General features: G+C 36.0%; 3 protein-coding genes across 4 annotated transcripts in view; all 3 read right to left on the bottom strand.

Annotated features, from left to right (window-relative positions):
• Positions 1-9,045, bottom strand: part of LOC134825350 (nuclear transport factor 2-like) — a 78,808-nt gene extending 69,763 nt beyond the window's left edge. Inside the window, exon 1 of the mRNA XM_063837533.1 lies at positions 9,030-9,045. The gene's annotated coding sequence lies outside the window, so the exon portion shown is untranslated. The remainder of the gene's footprint in view (positions 1-9,029) is intronic.
• LOC134825349 (uncharacterized) overlaps positions 1-17,426 on the bottom strand; it is a 61,723-nt gene that overhangs the window by 33,863 nt on the left and 10,434 nt on the right. The window lies entirely within an intron of this gene.
• On the bottom strand, positions 94-15,504 carry LOC134825450 (integrin beta-1-like). Its single transcript, XM_063837626.1, has 9 exons — positions 15,428-15,504; positions 15,120-15,211; positions 12,538-12,649; positions 2,929-3,007; positions 2,567-2,698; positions 1,481-1,577; positions 1,067-1,181; positions 527-598; positions 94-186 (listed from the first exon to the last, which is right to left on the bottom strand). Exons 3-9 carry the CDS (start codon positions 12,559-12,561, stop codon positions 94-96), a joined length of 612 nt encoding a protein of 203 aa, XP_063693696.1. The 5' UTR covers positions 12,562-12,649; positions 15,120-15,211; positions 15,428-15,504.

Here is a 17,426-nt window from a genome sequence, read left to right on the forward strand (position 1 = left end):
TAATGCGCCTCTATTCAGCAAAGAAAGCCACCAACGTACAAAATAAGAGTAATTTATTGAAGTATATTACCTGCCCCTCCGAGTTGCCATCTTTCACGCGAAAATGGAAAGCCCTGTATCTGTGAGATACACGATAACCTTTCTGGAATGATCTCTCCAGCCAATAGGATCTTTACACGCAGCAACCTGAACAAATACATTAATTAGTAATTATACACAATACATTAATTAACATACATGCTGTTAAGCGGCCACAAAACATTTCACAGTGTTTGATTTGTAGATTCATGCAGAAAAGCTCGAAATAAATTATTTAGAGATCATCATCTTCAACAACTTCTGTGCACTAAAATAAATCGCTAAATTAGGTAGCGAAGATGGTCCCGACTTAATGAAAAGTAAGTGCTTCCAACTTCGTTACTTCCTACTTCTAAGACTAATAATATAATTGAAAGTACATAATATGTGGTTATAACTACATAATATTATGTAGTTATAAATGCTGAACCAGGCTGTGTTACAATACCTGCATGAGCGCATCCATACCCGCCTCTGGAAGATCAACTGAAGCTGAAACTTCACTCACTTCAATGAGAGTCTGAAGAAAGAGGTACGATGAGATGTGGGGAATAAAAACCTCAAAATGCAGTCTTAGAACGATATAATTTCAAGCACCCACAATCTCTCTCTCTCTCTCTCTCTCTCTCTCTCTCTCTCTCTCTCTCTCTCTCTCTCTCTCTCTCTCTCTCTCTCTCTCTCTCTCTCTCTCTCTCTCTCTCTCTCTCTCTCTCTCTCTCTCTCTCTCTCTCTCTCTCTCTCTCTCTCTCTCTCTCTCTCTCTCTCTCTCTCTCTCTCTCTCTCTCTCTCTCTCTCTCTCTCTCTCTCTCTCTCTCTCTCTCTCTCTCTCTCTCTCTCTCTCTCTCTCTCTCTCTCTCTCTCTCTCTCTCTCTCTCTCTCTCTCTCTCTCTCTCTCTCTCTCTCTCTCTCTCTCTCTCTCTCTCTCTCTCTCTCTCTCTCTCTCTCTCTCTCTCTCTCTCTCTCAGTATTAGTAAAAGCAATGACTTACACTAAACTGCTCGAACTCGTCCAGACTGACGGTGTTGTTAAAGTTATACGCAGGAGGACACGAAGTTCCACCGTCCCCACTTCCGTCAGTTCGCGTCTGGCAGGGGTTCTTTTTCCTGAAGTATCTGGTCAGATTCAAATACTTGACAAGACTGGTCATGATACTGAATTGTCACATGTTTCCAGCCTCGAGGACAGAAAAAGATGGCAGAAAAACCTTTTATAACTGTATATTATACAATGTAAAAACCTTTTATAACTGTATATTACACTAAGTAAATCATTATTTGGTTATGTTTACGTTCGCATCCTTACACACATGTATATTGTATACATAACATATAACACATGTATAATACGGATATATTATACCCCGGCATCATCTCCAAAACAAACCAAATGGTTAAATGTCTACCTGGCCTCTGTAGTGTAAATGTAAGGAGCGGTAGTTTTATCAACGAATGTACCGAACCCGATACGATGATTGTTCGTCAAATTTTTCAACTTTTCACCTGAAAATAATCTCGATCAGTACACAATCAGATTATCTTAGGTAATTGACAACTCGCCCTTAACTCTCATACATAGTACATTGTACATGACCTGATTTTAAGGAATGTTGTCGTTTTTTGTGTGTCTTAAACAGTGGCGTAACTTTGCCTGTTGGCGCCCCCCCGCTCAGTGACGGAAAGCGCCCCCCTAAAATTTTTTGTGTCCCTAAAAAAAAAAAAAAAAAAAAAAAGGTCGGGTACTTTTTTTCTCGCCCCCCTACAGCTTTTTGCGCCCCTGAAGCAAAAAGGGTACCCCAAATATTTTTTTTCGCGTCGACCGAACGCTAAATTGGACAGGGAAATACACAAACAAGGCGTTTTTTCAGTGAAAGGGCCTAAAATTCAGGAAAATTGCGCCCCCCTTATACGGCGCCCCCCCCCCCCCCCCCGCACAGCGGGGTCTGCGGGGCCCTAAGTTACGCCACTGGTCTTAAATCTTACTTAAAAAGGAAATCTCTTCAGGTAGTATTAGTAAACTACAGCTACAATGCTACATTTGCTACATTTGCTACATTTGCTACAATTGCTACATGATAACTTGCTCACTATTCTCTGTCTACATATCTCTTGGGAATTCGCTGCAATTCGCTCAAGTTGTTACTAAACGTAAAGTTTACCGCTTTACCTTACATGTGCAGAAAACAGTGCATACAAAGGTTGTGAGAGGCTGAAAGCTAGGAAAGATTTGAACGACAGCCACTTAGATCCTAAAGATCTAGTTCGCTGCCGTCAAAATCCAAGATCCTAGCCCATCTCAGATTTGTTTGCGAATCATTCGGGCGATCAGAGGTTATTTGCATACGCAGAATTGCAGCTAACCCGATCTAAACATAAATTCCTGTGAAGAGTTCAGAGGAGCATGCATTCCATCTCGGGTAATTGTTCAATATATTGGTATTTGGGTGTGTGGAATTTGTGATAAATAACGTAATCGAAGCGGAATTTCTTACTCATTGCGTCCACACTATTCTTCAGTGTATCCAGTGTAGGCTTCATAGAATGAGAGTGGTCCATAACGAAGTAAAGATCCAGGGGGAAATTCTTAGCAGGCTCTACCATTGCAGTAAATTTCACGGATGAACCTGGAAAAATAAAAATATCATATCTATATTAAGAGAATTGGAAAAGACAGTTGAAGAAGCATAAAAACAACTTTTAAATATGTTTGATTTACACCTAACTTCGTCTTATTCTCTCTACAGTACCATGAAAAAAACGATCTGTTTGACAATAATATGAACAATGACTCGGTACATTGAAAATGTCTTGAATTCCTCAATTATTAAATTGTGTGTGCTACACTGCTACCTACCTCTCCTTATAGCTGCTGAGAATGATTGAGGCTTAATCTGGATGATAGATCCGTCCACAATTGACTCAAAATCTGCGTCCTGAATGTTTTTGTCGTCATTTCACAATCCTGTTAACAAGTTTTGAACAAATAGAGCTGAATCACCAGTGTGTGGCGTGGGAAAATATCCGCAATCTAGACTAAGGAGTCTGTCTTAGCGCGGTTATTGATATCTCAAAACTGCGCGCGCGTTGGTCCGTGAATCCACTGAGTGATTGAAGGATTTACCCTCTAGGAATTTTGGACGTCGCGGCGTACAAAAAAGCACCCTATTCTTCACGTTTCCTTTCCCTTTATTCGAAGTGATTTCATTTATATTGTTCTCAGACTTGTAGTCTTCACGCTTCTTATGCACAGGTACATTTTTGCTCCGATGACTCATGTTGTTGCAGATCATAGAAAAATTAAACAATATCGAATAACGTGTGACATTGTAGAGGTAAGAACAATGAGTATAACAAGGAAATCCCCTAATCAACTGACTACTATTTTAGCCATTTTGTCATTTCTTGTATGGTAGACAGGTTTGTAACTGAATATTGAAAGGTGGCTGTTTCAGAAAAGCAATTAAGTTTTAGAGGACACTATATGGTGTCAGTTGAGACTTGAGAGTGGATCTGAGATGACTGAAAAGCACGACCCCTCCCCACTTAATGTGTATTTAATAGATTGCTCGGCTCATCCAAACTCATCTAATAGGTTTATTCAAAGTAAAGCACTACTATAAGGAGGTTGTCCGCACTTCTTTAGCCATGACAATAAAGGACGCACTCTGTGCTTCATCTCAAGGATCATTTTGTTCACTTGACACTGATGAATTAAAAATTCCCGATTTCATTAATTGACTGTCCCTTATATTAATAACTGTTAATCCTGAACATTCGTCGTTGGCACTATTCTTAAACATTTGGTAATCATTGTCATCGCTTTGTATAGTTTAGTTTAGCGAACTGATAAGACTACAATAAAACCGATGTTCCATTTTTCTTTGAAATGATCTACTGTATTACTAATTACTAATTACTAATTACTAATTACTAATTACTAATTGCTAATTACTAATTACTAAATACTACTGTTTTAACAGACAGATTTCTGAAAAATTATTAAAATAAGAAAGATGTGTTGACATATTTGACTATAAGGACAATTTGTAATTATACAGTGACCTATCCCCTCACGTAACATGAAAGAGGGCTCAATTCTCATTGAAAAACTTTTTCTACTACGTAGTTCAAGTAAAAAGAAAAATTTGCAGGTTTCTAATAAGCCCATATTTGAAGCAGCTGAATAATTTCATTCCTCATTATGAACAGCTCAATATCTGGAGGAAATGTGGATTATAAGGTTTAAAAAGCTACTAAATCAGCCAAATCTCAGTTTCCAATAATCGCGAACTTTTTTTACGTAACCACCTTTTAATATTATTTTCAAAACAGACGTAGAATGAGATATTTTGCACTTATCTTGTTGGCTGCATTCTGTTCAAAGAGCTTGGTTGAAAAATATTTGATTGATATTTATTTTTTAAAGTTTGAAAAGATATTTCATTCAATTAAATGCGAATGAGAACAATCTCTAAGCTCAACATTATAACAAGAATTCCTTCTGCTCTTACTAAATTTCATTGAAAGCTTACATGAGCAGCAGTGACGTTGTTACACTAAAGTAAGCTTCACCCGACGTAGGAATCTCACAGGTTTTGACAAGCCTCTGTGAGCTAAAAACTTGTCAAGGTGGTGAATGATATCACGACATATGTTTCCCTAACACCTAGGTCACCCCTACGCCTTACACACCATGATTTTACTTGACTTGGCCACACAGTGTCACACGGCCCACCCTCATATAGTGTCTATGTAGTGTAACACTCGTAGCTTCCAACACACAAACCTTCAGCCCAATCATAGAGCAGGCTGTTTAACATGCCAGCCAATGAGAGCACCGGGATTGTATCACGTGATCATGACGACCACACTCAACTGTCAACACCCACATCAACACGCAGCTCTCCCCGTCAACCAATGACCGCCCAGAAAACTTTCAGCTGCACCAGTCACCCGACAGTTTTTTGCCCACGTGTTGAGAAGCCGGAGTTGTGGTTGGTGGGATTGTAACACGTGACCAGGAGTGTAAGGGTTTTGCAGTGTGACCTTTGTGAAGGGTGTATATAATGTTAGAAGCCTTGTCGCGCACTACAAATAGCTATAAGGAAAGTCTTACCTATTGCTATTGGGTCATATCTATGTTATCTACATTATCTATGTACCATGATTAACTTATCTTGTTATTATCTTAACATAGATCAATCAATGAACGCCCCAGATATCATCTTGAACAGACACAAACCGTATCGAATGTCAGGAGATAATAAATTGTACACTTTCTTCAATTCCGGGGCCCTCTGAGAGTGATGTAATCTGTTATATGAGGTAACCCTGTTAAACAAAATGTCCTATAAAACGATAATTTGACATGAGCCAGGGCATCTTTATCGTTATTAAATTACGTATCACAAATGAGGACAATAAAAACATGTCCTAATCTGATAATCTACAAAAATGTCCAGCCTAAAGTGTCCTGGTACAGTACTTAAACCTATTTTTGATACCACTTTTTCCGGTCAAGAAATATTGTAATATCCGTCTTTAGTCTTGGTAGTTTTGTAAGAAAGTAAATATTTTATTGTTCGTGTAATGAATGATGATAGATATGACAATATTGTTCTTTCGTAATACTAATATACTATAATCGAATGAACCTAGTGCCAGCGAACATAAAAAATCTACTCTTTCATCCTGATTCCTGACTATTTGTATACGTAATGCACGACATAATAATCATTCCTAGATAATTTCAAATGCAGTGCTGTGGTACGTTTAAGACTATTGGGGTCTGTTAATATGTATTGAGACAATTCCCACCTTATTGTATCCCAGTAATCACTTATACTACCCTTTTTTTCCTCCACCCCTTCCTTAAATAACCTAATGACGCAACTTAAAGAAAGTTATTATTACTCCACCATATAATATTTATTATTCACCCTATATAACCAAACTACAAGATCACTTTTATCGGCTATCCGTCCAAGAAAACGAAATAAAACTATTACATGACGTCACAACGCACAAGAGTTACATAACTTAACATTAGGATATCACTGAGAGGGCCATTACTGAGTTACTATATTGGGAAGATCCGGAATATACAGAATATCGAATAACTTTCCAACAGATAACCAGTCTCTACTCTCTAGCTATATAGTATATACCTACCTTTGTGACCTATGTTGAGTTTCGTCAAGACTTGACGGGGCCATCACATCTTCTGATCACCATCTATATTTTCCATTAGATTATAAAACATTAGATTACACAACATAATATAATATCGATGTCAGAGAATTATTGTCCGTGTCCTAGAAGGTAACACGACTTTTGTCCGACAGCGAATCTTGTCCTACAGCACTATTTTCTTGTGTTTGAAGTGATATCTCAAATTTGGCACAAAGAAATTTGCCCAAACTTGCATAACATAATATTGGTGATAGAGAATTATTATCAGTGTCATTAAATTATCACCTTCTGTATAGGTGAGTACGTGACCAACACTAACGATACAAGCATATTTCACACGCTACAATTCCGTGTCTCACATAATAATATAATATTGATAAGCATAAATTATGCCAATCTAACACATATTATGTGATGAGAGAGACTGAGTTGAAATGTTATTTCTTACAGAATGTACCACTTTATAACCAACACTTGCATCCGCTCTCTCTCTCGAGCATCCTTTGTAGTAAAAATAATAAAAATAATATTAGCAAATTTTTCAAATCATGTACTTGTAGTGTTAATGTACTCAAAGTACTGTTCTGCATAATATATAGTAATACATTTTCAAATTATCTAAGTTTTATTCCCCTCATTTAAATTGTTTTATTACATCCACTTGACATTGTAAAGCTTATACAACAGCTCACTTCTAGGTGCCACTTCTCACGTAAGAAGAAGGAACTATGATACAGTATTCACAACATTTATTTGTCCCACCAAATTATATTTGTCCCACCAAATTATATTTGGATACGAGTCAGTATCTAAATATATTTTGGGTGGGACAAATTGAGCTGTAAATAAAGCATTTGTCTTATGATTTCTAATAGCAATATTACATTGTAGTGCTACTAAAAATACTGTTATATATTACAAATTTAATTAATATTTGATATAACATCCTGTTACCATTGTCCATTGTATAAATATGTGCCCAATTATTGTGACGTGTTGAAATATTCCATCTATCATATGTTCGTGGTGTGGAATGTGGATTCTGTAAAATACCAGAATTAGGAGGGAGAAGTAATGGTGGCACTTTTAGAATCGAGGAGAATGCAAAATAATGACAGTTCAAATCACGGAAGAAGTACTTATTGTTACTACTTACTACTTACTAGTTACTACTACAAAATATGGTCTTTCTCATCGAAAAACGCGTTGTAACCATATCTGCATATTCGGCCTCAAATGTATCACTAAATGCTCGTATCTATACCGCGCTTCGACGTAAAAAACAAACCCAAAAAAGATACATTCAAGCCATCCAAGGACCAAGCACGACTATTTCTAGTACGCTCTGTTCTCCAAAAGTTAAACAACCTCCACGCTAGCGAGGATGTGAAATTTAAAACTTTTAAATCTGATTTAACATTCTTGTTTAATGTTTAGCCGCCCCACTACAACATGTTTAGGAAGTAGCCTCGAGCTGTCAGTATTTCTTATCAGCATGTTACAGGATGATGTTACACAGTATGTTACAGGATGACACAGTTATCTCCAGGTCATACAGATAATTAAATCACATTCTGACACTTGACAGTGGACCCTGCTAAACAAGGGACCCTTCTAAATATTTTAAATACTTTTAATAGACTTGTAAAGATACGTGACTTACACGATCAGGAGTGTGTGTTTTAATGGGTTATCACTGCGGGTTCTTTTAGAATTTTCATTACATATTTCTTTTTGGATTTTAAATATTACTTTACATTACCATGTACGTAACATAAAATATTCAGGAATATTACTTTTAATATACACGAATCATACTTAAAATCTACATGAATCTTACTCTAAACTACAACCAGTGACAAGTGTATGAAAGTTACTTACCAACACAGCATATTACGTTAGGGTATTATATTATAGCTTCCAGCAAGTGCTGAAAGCCTATAATTACTCGTTACCATGTATACTAGTTGTTATTATAACACCCCTTACAGTTTAACTGATTCACCGCAAATCTGACCTATCTGACCTATATATTAAATTATGATTACTAGATGTATGAAGGAGCGGCTACATTATATAATGTATTAAAGTACACTCAGTGTAGAAGCCTCATTAGATCCGGCCGCTTTCTTTAAACATCTGCTTCAATATATTTGTTTATCTGGACTGGTAATAGTTTTGAGGAATTTGCATTTGTGAAGATCACTGGTCACATACTGAGGTTTTTGGAAGGTTCAGCATAAACTGCTCTAAGCTCTTATGTAGGATAACTTTGATGTGAAATTTACATTAACACTTCAGAGTAAAATGAAGGAAAGAGAAGTGATTATCCTGGATATGAAAATACCGCACAGTTTGTTTAGAATTCCAGGAACGTGATGTGTCAGAAGAAACTGGCGACGAAATGTTAGCTCTACTTCAAGAACAGTACTGTTTGTTCAGTTATAATTCATCGTTTAACTTTTAGTAATGATAAAGCAGTAGCTCTAGGGAATAAATGGGTAAATTACAATTACAGTAGGCGAATTACAAATAACAGTATTAATTACATCTATTATTCAAACAGTACATTTAATGCAGATTAGTTCATATTCCCTTGTGAACCATTGTTTAATAAACATTGATCATAATGATACACTTGTAATTATTGAAATAATAATATTATATTGAAGTTTAATAACACCAAACTTATAATCAGCATGGCAATTGGCAGTGTTTCATCTGAAATAGCCAATATTTAAAAAGTCATTCGTTATTAGAATATTATTGCTCAAATTATAACAACTTAGAACTTATTCTCATCGAAAAATACGCTGTGATATTGTTCAGTTGCTATTCAGGGTTTAACTTTTAGTAATGATAAAGCAGTGTCCTTATGTTGGGAATCCGAGGGGTTCTGTTCAGGCCCTTTGTTTCTGTCTGGTTCTAATGTACCGTCACAATAGTGACTTTAATATAAGGACTGACGAACATATTTTGTGCCAGACAAACCAACAGCAGCTACTTCCAATGATAAATATAAGACCAAGATCAAGAGGGGGATTCTTAAAACATATAATTTATACGAAAGGTTTCTTATTCAGCAGGAGCTTTCAAAATACATGTGTACTATATCGTCTTCAGCTGTATAAATATCAGATATTCTACGTCTTGAATCTTGAAGGCGCAGCTTGGACAACAGGATAATGTCAAACGTGTGTGTATTGTCATGAAGAACAAAAGTCTAATTAACAGCGAATTTTGACAAGAGTTTGTAGAGACCGACGTTAGAGCCGCACCCAGTGATTCAGACACAATGAACAGTGTACATTACACGCTGTCTGCTGTCACGTGGTATTACAGGCTGTCACGTGGTATTACAGGCTGTCACGTGGTATTACACGCTGTCACGTGGTATTACACGCTGTCACGTGGTATTACACGCTGTCACGTGGTATTACACGCTGTCACGTGGTATTACACGCTGTCAAGTGGTTTTACATTGCACGTGCAAGTTATGCACGTGCAAGTTGTGCACGTATGCACTGAACCATCTTAAAAACATGGATAATGCACGTCTTGCAGAAAGAGCCCCTAAAGGTAGGACACGCCCGATCCAATCAGACATGTGTACAATATTATGTACAATGTACAATGTCTACTTAAATAGATATATCTGAGATGAATTATTTCACTTGGGAGTTGGGACAAACCTATGATATCAAATTTTGAGTACACAAATACTATGTGGCGAGTGTCCGATTGGCATCGGAGTAGCGCAACCGTTATCTTTCTAGGCTGAGTGAGTAGCACCACAGTCTAGGAGACGGGAGGGGAGTAAAAGGATCCCTTAGTTTCACTGTATTCTACTGGCAATTGTACCGGTTTCTACTGGCAATTGTACCAGTATTTGGATTCGCTCTGATGACTAAATCATCTTAAAGTATACATCTCAAGATCATCATTATAATTTAAGGTGAGGTTTTCCGATGATCAAATTTGAAAGCTACTCATAGCTCGAATTATCCCAACTGCTCAACTGTGATAATATATTAAAGGTGAATTGGAGTGTAAAATGATTCGTTAAGCTTACTAGCTTTTCCAACGGAAGAACTTACAATAATACGTCCATCAGAGCATATTATTATTATATACTATATTGTATATATTATTATAGTTTACAGTAAAACCCAGATATACCGCGCGCCGATTCAGAGCAAACCCTGATTTACCGCGGAAATTTCCTTTCCCCAAATAGGCCCTAACTTACATAATGTAAACAATAAGAACCCCGATTCACCGCAAACCCCGAATCCCGATTTACCCGTTTACCGCAAACCCCGATTTACTGCAGCTTTCTCCTTTCTCCAAACTCTGAGCGGTAAATCAGGGTATTACTGTACCATTATGATATAATAATGAATTTCCGTCCCCACCAGTTTACTGCCAAGTTAACCAGCGGCCAGGAAGTTATAAAGTTAAAGACGATTAAAGTTTCCACACACTTACATACCATGTAGGAGCCAATACAAATGAAACTGATACAATTTGTGAGAGTGTAAGATGATGAGAGGCAGATTTCCGAGTAGAATTGAATTATATTAGAGTATATTAGGGTGCAGTGTATTGTAGTGTACTGTTTACTTGACAACAGCTAGTGTACCAGTGTAGATCATGGTATGTGAAGAATGTAGTTCATGATAAGTGCTGAGTGTAGATCATTATGGAAAGTATCAGAGCACATTTCAAAGCACCTGGGTAGTGGGTAGCAATACTGTGTACTGTGTACTGTGTACTGTGTACTGGAAATGGAAGTATAAAATGAGTAACTGTAAGTTTAAATTTGTAACCTTTGCTACTGTAGCTGTGTACTGTGTAGTTTATAATGAGCTACAATACAGGGTATTGATCTCGTAACTTGTACACATCTCCAGAATAGAACCATGTGACAAACTTTCTTAATAAAAGCAGGAAATGGAAGTATGAACTTGTAAATTTAATTAATGTAACCATTTTGCTAAATTTCCTTAGCAGTCAGACTTGGAAACAATGATCTGTGAACGATGAAATACGACACATTATTATAAGCCTTTACACTTACAGGGGAGCGCTATTTCGTGATGTTTATAATTGGCTCCCACGTTTTGTGACCACATACCTATTTTATTCTTCAGACAAAATTATTACAGAATAATCTCCGCAACTACAAATTAATCTTAACTGTGACTTTAAACTTGGCACAACATGTTTTAATCTAACAATGCTTCTCTCGCCAAGTCTAGCATCCTAACAACCTTAGTCGCTAATAATAACTAAACGTCTCCTTATTTTACAGCAATTAGAGATAATTAAGTCATGTTAACTAGAGCACATAATTACATAATTATCTGAACAAAATGTCCACACTAATCAGCTCTCAATGAGACAACCATGAGAACTCAGAAGTAAGTTGTACCACGTGACCAGTTTGTTGTTGTGGAGTTAGTTAAATTAATGGTCAGATGAACTAAAGCTCACTGTACACTCTAAATGTAAACCCCTTAAAATAGGGTCGGATAACAAACATTATATTCAGTACTTTTACTATACTGTTTAATATATTCTAACATTTAAACTTTCTCTGGTTAGAACGAATTATAAAAATATCAGCCTGCACGGGGATTTGGGTTTAAAGAGACATGTGGCACTTGTTTTAATTTTATTGGTAAAGTCAGCATTATATCGTTTAATAAAATTAAGATACAAGGCAAAAGATTTAAACCGTAGAGTTTCATTTTAAATTTGGTCACAGCACATTAATAATTCAGTAGACTGATTCTGATGCGGTCTGATGCATGATTATAGAAGTTGCTGCTGTTTATGCTTGCACAACTTAATGTGCGCTATAATATCACACAATATCTTTAAGCCCGTCAGGAAGTTGGAAACCAGTGGGAAATTAATCAGTATATAATATTACCCCCTTGTAGAACAATTCTTAAAGTAATATCACCTTTGGTGATGTTGGTTCAATAATCGAAAGCACGATTTTGACAAGTGAGTTCGATTATTGTACGAATTATACAACAATGGAGTGATATTAACAGTGATTAATGTATGAGGTATACAGTATTATATACAAGTGCAGAAAATGATTGTTGAATTAATCACACTGATTCTACCTGCAGTAGAAAAATGAGCGAGCGCAGAATAGCGGTTTAAATGTGATTATAACACTTGGATGTACGTTTGAAATTTGCTGACCCTCAATTTAACCCGGTACAACAGCATTAAATTGTCAGATCAACACTACATTTTTACTGGGGGTAGGCTTCATCGTCTCCTAGAGGGAAGGTCAGAGCTTTGCACTCCACATCAGTTGTGCCATTGAAAAAGGTCCTGCACCGTGTGTCCACTTCTTCCCCCTGCAATTAAAAGGTGTTAAAGGTGTTAAAGGTGTTAAAGGTGTTAAAGGTGTTAGCTTCAACTGCTTGTGAGGGAAAAAAGGAATGTTCACTGTGCTATTACTGGAAAGATAATCTAAATATAATCTCTTTCTTTAAAGTTATATTTAAAAACAAACTTCATCAGTATTTTGCGGATACTTTGCATATGATTTTGTAACAAAGTGTAAGATGATACAGAATAACGGTGACCAGTAAACTGTAAAGTAAGTTTATAAGTAAAGAATAACGCAGGTATTTCACAATAACAGTTTATAGGTTTACTAAGTTACAGCCAATACCTAAAAAAGGCTTAAGTTAATGGTTTATGTAAATGGTTTGGGTAATGGTGAAAATAAAAGGTTTAAGTAATAGTTTATGAGGTATACTTATTATTTATTTCTAAAACAAGGGAGCACGAGGGCGAAACTAGAGATAGACTGTATACACTACTATGCAAAAACATGAACTTGTCGTAATTGATATTTATATATTGAATAGCGATGTAGTCAGTTTGGCGAGACTATATCAGTTTAAACAAAAGCATCAAGTCGGACAATGGTCATGTAATTAGCATCAAATTAACATAATACAATACGTTGTAAAAATTATGCAGCTCAAAATGATATTATCACAAACAATAAATCCAGCCATATAATTCCCAGCAAATTATTAGTTCATACTTCATCAGAATCTTGCATAGTGAGTGCAATGTACCCGGTATATGGCATAATTATTTCTTAATTTTGACTACTTGTTGTGTGGGAACTGTAAATAGTAAATACCAATAAATATATCCAAATATATGATGAGCTTACAGCTACTTTAAGACCATAACTTCTTATGAATACCAGTTTTGTCGAATAATGGTGACTTAATGATTTAAGGGGTCGTTCACATATTACGTAATCACCGTAAATAATTACGCTAGTGTAGTTTTAACACAATAGGTCAATAGCTATGACGTGTAAAACAGATTAAAAAGTGACCATGAAGAGACCAAGACCGTCCTGATCCAAATTACTTTTGCAGTGAGATAATGGTTTACAATTTTCATAACTATCCAGATCCTTTACAACAAAAAAGAGCTTTTTGACTTATAATTTATCGTTTTGAACTTAACTATATTAAAAACTATACTAACGACGCTCAGACGCTGTCAGGGCAAAGTACTTCGACTTTGAGAATTATTAGATACGTAGTAAATAAATATTAACGCAAGAGACGGAATATTTTCACAACAAAAGAACATACGTAAAATAAACTTTGGATCTCAACTCATAAGGCCGGCACGGGGACCATTTAATCGACTAATTGTCCCGAGCACAGGGGCTCTTAGTCTTAACACTTAAGCTTCTTAAAATTCCTATCATCAGTTAATTCTGTTTATTTCGCTATCATATTTGGTTGGCATATTCTGTTGCATGTTGGACTTGGCCAATAGTGGCGATAATTTCTAAAATATTTTTGTTTATGGGTCCTGATGCTTCTTGCCACCACAAGAATAAAAATATAGTGTTTATTATCAAATTAATTATTTATCGATTCGAGCGACCGAGCGTGTTAAATCACTCTACACTCGATTTTTATAAAAGGGCCCCACAGTTAATCAAACCAACTTGATTCAATGTATTTTTTGTAGGTTTATAATCGGCGCGCCGAGTTGGAATCGTCGACGGTCTTTGGAACAAATATTTTACGAGTATCACCCATTAATGTGTTTTCGAATGCTAATTCCGAATTACCCCACATACCATGGGGTTAAAATGCTTCCCTGGCGTTGGTATAATTTCTCGTTAGGGTTAGGGTTTCAGAATATGCTATAGTTAGGGATTGGGTAAGGGTTAGGGTTGGTATCAGATTAGAGGTTTAGGCCTTCGAATAGTCATCCAGGGCCACCCAGAGAACGTGTTAAAAAGTCACTTGACAGTTCACAATTACAAGATTTTGTATCTTGTGAAGTCCCTCTTCGGCACACATTTTAATGCACATTTATCCAATACATAAATATTAAATACTGTAACATAAGAGTGTGCCGTGAGATTTATTGGCTATTTACGATCAACAAATCTTATTACTTATATTTTATCATGTACATGACGTACCAAATCTTATTATTTATAAGTTATCATGTACATAATAATGAATAACATGTTATATTCGCCACAATGGTCGACATTCCTTAAACTTATTTTTTATTCCCATGATATTAAATAACTTAATACTTTAATAATAGCTAATTGCTTTCAAAAGATAATCAGAATTATTACTAAGCTGTTTAAAATTGAATTTTAATGGACAAAATAAATGTGGCGAAGTAGGGAAATATAAGTATAAAATGTATCACAAAATATAATATAATATTTTCTAAGATATAAAATATCTATTAAAATAACATATATCTAGAAAATATCTAAAATATATCTAAAAATAGAAAATATCTTCTACTCACAGAATCTGAGCACCAGCTACAAAGAGGATCGTGCGCAATACAGTCAGAACATGTCAGTTGTCTGTGGCACTTGTCGTATCCTCTAAACTCATCTGGAAATAAAGTGTTAGTTTCATCATGTAATTTGAAAGTTCAGTTACTGAGTAAGTTCAGTTGGTGAGTAATCTACTGAACTTCAGTAAATTACTCACCAATACCTACTTGTACTACTTTAGTAATACCCCCTTTAAAGGTGACATCATCAAAGATACAGTGCAATAAGATAATATCGTACAATTAATGCAGATACTAGTCTATAATAAACTTACATGAGTAGATGACAGTCAGCGTGACCAGCAAACAGAAGAATATAACCTTCTTGATCATGCCTAAATTAAGTGTTATAAGGTACAAAAGAGTTCTAATGAGATCACAGTACAGCTAAATACCTTTTGTGTTAAGGATACACAAGTAGGAAAACCAAGATTTTTAATTAAAAAGATAATTTGGTTATGATTAAACGGCCTAAGGATGGTGAAAATCACGATTAGAGAAAATACCTAGATGCTATCAGTGATTTTATCTTTCATCGTAGCCATTTGTAATTTATATTTTGTTGCAATATAGTTTCCCTCTGGGTGATTGATTTGGGAATGGCCTGTAAAGCCAGTCAATATTTACTCAAATAATGTATAATTATAATAATATGAAATCCACACACAAATACGCAAATATGTATATGATTGGTATTATAATTTAACTCAAAAATCAATTTCGGATATTAAAATAATTTAAAGGCGCTGATCTGCAATCAGCACATTTATTAGGCCAAGAAATTGAATCATTCATGCTTCATCCTAGATGATTCATATTATTATTTATTAAGTCTCAATTGTGTTCAGATGTGTAAAATTTGATCACATGACTTCATGTGCAAATACCTTCATGTCTGGTACAGTAAATGGAAGTTAATCCCAAACTGTGATAAAAACAAGACTGAATGTATTATGATTGCACCAATACTCATAGGTCGACACCAACAATCGACCCATAACATATACATATAAATCAACTGTTCTTGGACTAAGCATCGACAACAAGCTTACCTGCAAGGGTCACACAAAGTTAAAACTCAAACAATGCTGGTTTGATTGGCACAGGATCACCCGCCACAGAGGTCTGAATGCAAGTTCGCTCAGAATGCTCTTCAGAACAGTAGTTCTCACAAAACTTCTATATGCTGCTCCTATATGGCTAAAAGATTACCTAGATAACATTGATGAAAGGAGCAAAAAGGACGAAAAGTTCTTTCCTCGCTACTCAAGTAGAAGCACAGACACCAAAGTTATGTCTCTCTTATATTACACTCTTATATTACACAGCCATGACATCACCTTTGCAGTATTTCTGGCAAGGGTGGCCAGCAACTGCGACCCTCAATGTCCAACTTGCCACTGGCAAGTCTAATACCTGGCAAGTTGCCAGGTATTAGACAACAGCTACAACAGAATTTTCTCCTGTCCACTGTACAGCTGCTCCTACAGAGAAACCCAATAAGAGCATTCCACTAGTGCATCATTGCCTTCCGCTCTCTAGCACAAATTGAACTATCATAAATATGAGTATTATAGAGCTCTCCTTGCCCATTTCCTTGTGACATTACTTTCCCTTCAGCCTCTACAACTCGCTCTGCTGCCTCATATTATAATGCGGAGGTTGGCTGGCTCTTTTATAATAAATACGACACTCCAATTTACAGAATGCTTGTTATAGAATAAAACAAATAAATATTATCAGACTATACATGCAGCATGATTAACTGGTGGATAAGCCCTCGGTAAAAACGGATCCGGAAAAGTCATTGTGGCACTCGGGTCCTTGGTATTGTCGTCGGTATATTGTCCATTACCTACGTTCTGCTTTCATAGTTTAAACAATAGTGAGTTCTAAACATAAATATAACAGCTTTAAACCGACTAAGTATGAATGAATGAAATACCTGACAATCTACACTCCTATAAAAATTAAAAAAGCATGAGTAACTCGTAGTGATGTATGATTTCTAAAAACTTTAAATTAAATTTGGCACTCACAGGTCCTCATGATCATGTGATCGCCGCATGAGGTTCTGTAAATGCGCAGGGCACCTTCGAGCTTATATTATTCACCTTACTGAGGCAGTCAACCAACGCGCGGCTTTATTTTTATGATATGATATGTTTTGATTGTTATTAATAAATACCAAAATTTAAATTTGTTTTCCTTGTTTTCCTATTCTGGACCTTATTATCTTTAGTTTAGTTGAGAATTCTCAACACTCACTTCCAA

Source organism: Bolinopsis microptera, chromosome 13, assembly GCF_026151205.1.
Source record: "Bolinopsis microptera isolate Bmic1 chromosome 13, MBARI_Bmic_1.0, whole genome shotgun sequence".
NCBI lineage: Eukaryota > Metazoa > Ctenophora > Tentaculata > Lobata > Bolinopsidae > Bolinopsis > Bolinopsis microptera.

Excerpts from the sequence above, each read along its gene's own strand:
- LOC134825450 (XM_063837626.1), bottom strand. The coding sequence starts at position 12,561 with ATGAAGCCTACCCCCAGTAAAAAT. Across the intron at positions 1,182-1,480 it reads ATTTACACTACAGAGGCCAG|GAAAAAGAACCCCTGCCAGA; the intron begins GTAGACATTTAA and ends CAGATACTTCAG. Across the intron at positions 599-1,066 it reads ACGAGTTCGAGCAGTTTAGT|ACTCTCATTGAAGTGAGTGA; the intron begins GTAAGTCATTGC and ends CTCTTTCTTCAG.